The sequence below is a fragment of the Phragmites australis genome, chromosome 4, assembly GCF_958298935.1.
Source record: "Phragmites australis chromosome 4, lpPhrAust1.1, whole genome shotgun sequence".
NCBI classification, from domain to species: Eukaryota; Viridiplantae; Streptophyta; class Magnoliopsida; order Poales; family Poaceae; genus Phragmites; species Phragmites australis.
Genome location: NC_084924.1, coordinates 8538468 through 8544600, shown reverse-complemented (window position 1 = coordinate 8544600; position 6133 = coordinate 8538468). Strand labels below are relative to the sequence as shown.

The 6133-nt window shown below is 40.2% G+C and overlaps 1 protein-coding gene across 1 annotated transcript; it reads right to left on the bottom strand.

Annotated features, from left to right (window-relative positions):
- Window positions 1–2346: 2346 nt before the first annotated feature.
- On the bottom strand, window positions 2347–3301 carry LOC133914572 (uncharacterized). The gene is made up of 2 exons (XM_062357655.1): window positions 3118–3301; window positions 2347–2525 (listed from the first exon to the last, which is right to left on the bottom strand). The coding sequence occupies exons 1-2, from the start codon at window positions 3299–3301 to the stop codon at window positions 2347–2349; spliced, it is 363 nt and encodes a 120-aa protein (XP_062213639.1).
- Between the last annotated feature and the right edge of the window lie 2832 nt (window positions 3302–6133).

The window sequence follows — 6133 nt, the reverse complement described above, 5'->3', positions numbered from 1 at the left end:
GGAAAGACTTCAAGTTAATTTCAGTAGAAGGTGCAAAACAAGTTATGGCAGAGTGTAGGCATTGTCATAAGGTTTTGAGGGCAGATTTTAGCAATGAAACATCTTGTCTCTTGAGGCATCTTAAGTTTGTTCATCCAACTAATCAAAGTGATATCAACAACTACTTCCTAAAAACTGAGAAGAATGATGATGGGTTAGTTTCAATTAGAAACTATAAGTTCAATAAGGGCTCTTTAAGGACTGGAATAACTATGTTTCTTCTTGGAGGTGCACATCCATTTACAATGGTAGAAGAACATGGCTTTAGGCATATGAAGGATCGTGACGTCTCCTAGAGGGGGTGATTATGCGTTCCTGAAAAATTAAAACTTTGTAACGGATTAAACATAATCTGGAACCTCCGGGTTCAATCCAAAACTTCTGGCCTTATTCGGAAGTTCCGGGCTCAACCCAGGTATTCCAGTCATAGAATTCAAAACTAGGATTAAGCTACACTTATGCAAATCTATTTGAATCTAAGAGTTACCACATATCACCAATGATGTATTCAAGCCTTTTCACAAAGCACCTACAACCACAAACTTTCCAACAAGTAGATCGGGTCAATTTGCCCAAAAGTCAACAATAGCGAACACAAGAACAACAAAAGTAAGCAAATGAGACAAGTGATTTGTTTCCCGAAGTTCGGATCCAAGGATCCTACGTCTTTGTTAAGGAGCTCACAAAGAGCTAGGTCTCTTTCAACCCTTTTCCTCACCGAGCGACCACGAAGATCAAGCTTGGGGCTTACTCAGTGTCCTCTTTCCTTGTGGAGGCAACAAGGGGCCTTTACAAACTTTCTTACGGCACACCACAAGCTTGGGTGTTCACAAGCAATGCCTAACCATTTAGGAGCTCCAAACTCCAAGAGTAACAAAGGCGAAATCGACAGCTTGACGATGAACCAAATGCTCAAAGGTTGGAGATGAAGCTCACTAGCTCTCACATTTGCAATTCCTCACTCTACTCACAAATCCTTCTAAGAACTAAAGCTTAAGTGAATAAGGAGAGCTCCAGAGGGCTTTCAATGCTCTTGTCTCTAGTTTGGTCATCAATTTATGAGGGAAGGGGGAGAGGGGGTATTTATACCCACCCACCCCCCCCCCCCCCAAAACTAACCGTTATAGTGCATTCTGGACAAACCCTGAACCTCTGGGTACAATCCGAAATTTCCGGGTTAGCACCAGGCCTTAGAAACCGAGGACCCCCACTCGAAACTTAATCCGGAGGGTCCAGTATAACTTACCAGAATCCGAAGGTTCCGACCAATTTAGAACTTCTGGGTTAAATAGAAAAACTAAACCGAGCATCCCTGCCCGGGCCCCCATCCGGTGGTTCCAGCAACCCGGACTTCCGGATTGAACCCGGAACATCTGGATACATAGAACTTGAAAGCACACTCCGGTGTACATGGGGTGACTAATGTTTCTCATAATTAGTCTAAATAGGTATTTTGAGTACTGAAATATTTTCAAGTTAATCTACATGCATCCCTCTTGATAGAATGACATACCTACACTCAATTTAAAAAATAAAATGAATTTAAATCTATTGAGCAACCACATGCCGCTTCTCTTTTCCTTTTTGAGGAACTCTAGCATCTTTTAACTTCTTCATGGGACTGATACCCGTTCATAAACTCATTAAACTTCATTAGTACCTTGATCACTTGTCATCAATTATCCAAAACCCGCATAAGGGGTCTAGATGCACTTTCAATCTCTCTCTTTTTTGTGATTGATGACAACACGACTAAGGCTTACAAATGATAACTGAATTAAAGATTATTGAATCGTAAGATATATGGTGAGCTCCCTCTAAATGTTTGCATCGATTAAAATTTGATTTTGACATTAAATGCACATGTTTGTGATGCATATGACAAAGAGTGTGAGTGTATCGTAGGGTGCAAAGAGTGTGAGTGTATATGATAAGTCTGTGATGCATATGATAAGATATATCACACAAAGAAAATAAAGAAAATAAAACCAACATTACACCATCATTACATAGGCATCGCATACGACTCACACAAGCATAATTAAGACTTAAAAAATAAATTTCAACATTTATCTAGTACACCACATAGTTCATCACATCATTACAATAATGTCTTACATGTCCAACCATGAAAGATAAAGATCAAGCTAAAGGAGGCAAACACTATCATAGAATCCGGAAGTTCTAGATTCACCCGGAACTTCTGGGTTCTGGCAGAAGATTAGGCAACAGCTGGACAAAGAATATCTTCTCTCCCCCTTTGGCATCAAGTCACCAAAAATGAAAGAGAAGCAGAAGAAAGATATCTTAGTCGTTGTCCTCTTCATAGTCATCATCCTCATCACAATTATTATTATCATCGTCGTCCTCATTGGAGCTCTCCTCGACGCCTCCAATGTCTTCTTCTTCTTCTTCGGTGTCTTTCTCATCACTTTCTTGAGCGCGAGAAGTATTAGAAGGTCCGACACCGGTAGTAGTGGCTTGGGCTGCATCGTATCAAGCCCAAGGATTCTCAAATGTCTCAGGCTTACTAACTTCCTCCTTGGAAGCCATCGGTGAGCAAGGAGGCTCAATCCCCAATATGGCATGTATTTCCTTTTTCCTAGCCTCAAGTTTCATCATCCACATGTTTGTGCGATCATTATGCTCCTTGATCTTGACTGCATTGTGGGTACAAACTTTTAATATAGCTTTGAGAGCATTCTTAATGAAAGAGGATGACCCACGAGAGCAAGAACCATGCCTTGGTGCTTCCCTAGGAGGAGAAGGCAGGGTTGCATGCTAACTAGCTTGACCACTCTTTGGTCTTATTCTCAATGGCTCATGCTTGACCTCTTTGACAAACACTTTCTTTATGACCCTCTCAATGATAAACATAATGTATGGAGCAAAGAGGATTGATGGAAGTTAGACGAATTTCTTCCCAAATGAAGTCAAACACACTAAAACCTTCGACATCACTATCCATCTTTGCAAGCAAGTTCCTTGAGAGAGATTCAACCAAAGTAGCATCACCACATTTAGGACTTTGTGTCCTTTGGAACATTCTATTTAGGATCTCATAGAAAGGTTTCATACCTTTGATATGACCATACTCAACTTCATAGTTCTCATGATCATACATGAAATCCATCTCGCTAGTGGAAAGTTGAATCTCATCATGAATTTTGGCCTTGCTAGTATCACGAACTTCAAGTCCAAGCATGCGTGCAAAAACCAAGTACTTGACCTCATACTTCATTCCTTCAATCATCCAACTCATGGTTTGATACTCATCATGATCAAAATAGAGAGTGGATAGAATTGAGCGATTACCTCAACACTCCAATCATATTTGAAACCCATTATCTTCTTCACATTCTTTTTTTTCACACGCCACATTGATGGCGTTCCTGATCATTCCTTTTGGTCATATACTCCCAATCAATCCATTTCATCAAAGTGATTGAATCTTTCTTTGGGAAGATGAACGAGGCATAGAAGTCTTGTCAAAACCAAGAATGAAATCTATAATCCGTGGCTTGCCTCTCATATTCATATGGATCTTTTCCCCTCTCTTTGTTGCAAAGCTCAGACTTGCCTTTATAATCAAATATCCTTCTACCAAGTTCATTTGGATTTGCCATGTTCTAAATAGGGTGTAGCTTCAAAGCTGCTACGGAAATATGGATTTGCTGCCCAGAATGTTCTTCTTCTTCCTCAACTTCATCTTGCCCTCTAGATCCAGAAGCTATTTCCTTTCTTTTGCTTCTGTCTGCTCCTCTTTCCCTCCTAGGTGGCAAAGCACCACCCCGAGTCACATTTACCGTTTGAGCCGTCTCTTCAATGTGGATGCCACTTGATCATGAAGCCGGTACTTTCCAAATGACCTTGCGAGTTCGTGGTTGGTTGCATTATAATTTGGCTTGAGGATCATGTCGAGCTTTTGTCCTCCTTTGGAAAGTTGAACCATCAAATCTTTCACCCGCCATCTCAAACTGCCTGGAGAAAGATATGGATGATATGTTTGAGATGGGGAATTCATTTAGCATGAATTGGATTTAAAGAACAAGACTAGGTTTAAGTCGCTGGACAATCCAAAACTTCTGGATTCAATCCGGAACTTTCGGATTGCCCGAGCAAGGGTAAGAATTAGGAATTTGAACTATTTAACAAAGGAATTGCAAGCCCTTGTAAGACGAGATTCTATGATAGATAAGGAACTAATCCACCATAGGAAACTGACTCTAAGGATCTAGATTGAGAGATCAAGAAGATCGGTTTTGAAGGATACCTTGAAGATTAACCGACGAATCCAGAGTCAACTTGTAGGTTAACTTGGAGTTACCGACCTAGGGAGATATGACTTGGGTGAAGAACTTGAGTTTTTTATGGTGAAAATGAGAGATCATTGGTGAGGGCGCCGCCGGGGAGAGAGGAGGGTCGGGGTAGTTTGAGAACGAAAGAGGTTTGAACCAAGGGGTGTGTTTTGGAGAGGGTTATAAGACTCCAGAACCCGAAACTTCAGGGTTCAGATAATTCTTAAAACCAAGAGGGGTCACCAGGATGAAGCTTGGAACTTCCTAGTGAAATGACAGAATTCAGAAATTTTGGGTAAACCTGAAACATCCAGGTTCTGTCAACCTAATAGGGTTAGATAGAGAGCTAGGAACCTCCAGAATCCGGAACTTCCGAATTGAGGCCAGAACCTTCGGGTTCTGGAGGATGACATAATTTATTTTGAAGGAATTTGGATACGATTTGGATGGTTGGACATATAAGAAGTTTTACCACTTATGATCAGCCAACAAACAACAATACATAACAATGATCACAAGTAGCAAAATATGATCATAAGATCAAAGAATAAAATCTTTTGAAAAATATCTCTAAAATAAGATTTCCACAAACTTCTAGCTACCAAGGTTACTAGACTAGAGCAATCAATTTTATGCAACATATCAAGCCACGTGCGAGAGTCTAAGATATTTAGCTCACTTCTCAACTCACGAAACCTTTGCTCATCTAGTGGTTTGGTGACGATATCGGCTAGTTGCTTTTCAGTTCTCATATGATGAATATCAATATCTCTTTTGGTTGAGTGGTCTCTTAAAAAATAGTGTCGGATATCAATATGTTTGATTCTTGAGTGTTGCACGGGATTGTTGGCTAATTTTATGGCACTCTCATTATCACACAAAAGTGAAACTTTGGTCATGTTGTAGCCATAGTCTCTCAAGATTTGCCTCATCCAAAGTAGTTGAGCACAACAAGCACCAGCTGCAACATACTCGGTCTCGGCGGTAGATAGAGCTATGGAGTTTTGTTTCTTTGAGGACCAAGAGACCAAGGACCTACCCAATAATTGGCAAGTTCCCGGGGTACTCTTCCTATCCACTTTGCAACCAGCATAATTGGAATCCGAATAGCCAACTAAGTCAAAGGTGAAACCTTTAGGATACCATAAGCCAAGGTTAGGGATATGAACCAAATATCTAAGAATTCTCTTAACGGCCATCAAATAGCATTCTTTTAGAGCGGTTTGAAATCTTGCAAGCATTATATCGGGTCTAGACACACAAAGGTAAAGTAGGGATCCAATCATGGAGCGATATACCTTTTGATCCATGGCTTTGCTTTCGTCGTTGAGGTCGAGATGTCCATTTTCTTGCGTAGGAGTCTTGATAGGCTTGACATTCTCCATATTAAACTTGTTGAGCATATCCTTGATGTACTTGGTTTAATATATGAATGTTCCTTCCTTGAGTTGCTTGATTTAAAATCCTAAAAAGAATTTCAACTCCCCTATCATTGACATCTCAAACCTCTTGGTCATAATTCTACTAAAATCTTCACAAAACTTTTTTATTAGTAGAGCCAAATATTATATCATCGACGTATATTTGGCATACAAATAAATCATTATCAACTTTTTTAGTGAAGAGAGTAGTATCACTCTTGCCTATCTCAAAGCTCTTTTTGATGAGAAAGTTCTAAGACATTCATACCATGCTCTAGGTGCCTGCTTAAGCCCATAGAGCGCTTTTATGTCATTTGTAGACACGGTTAGGGAACTTGGTATCTTCAAATCTGAGTGGTTGCTTCACATACACCA

Bases quoted from the DNA above. Each gene is read 5' to 3' on its own strand.
- LOC133914572 (XM_062357655.1), bottom strand. From the start codon at position 3,301: ATGAGTTGGATGATTGAAGGAATGAAGTATGAGGTCAAGTACTTGGTT. The intron at 2,526-3,117 runs GTATGAAACCTT...GATACGATGCAG, and splicing joins TGAGTATGGTCATATCAAAG to CCCAAGCCACTACTACCGGT.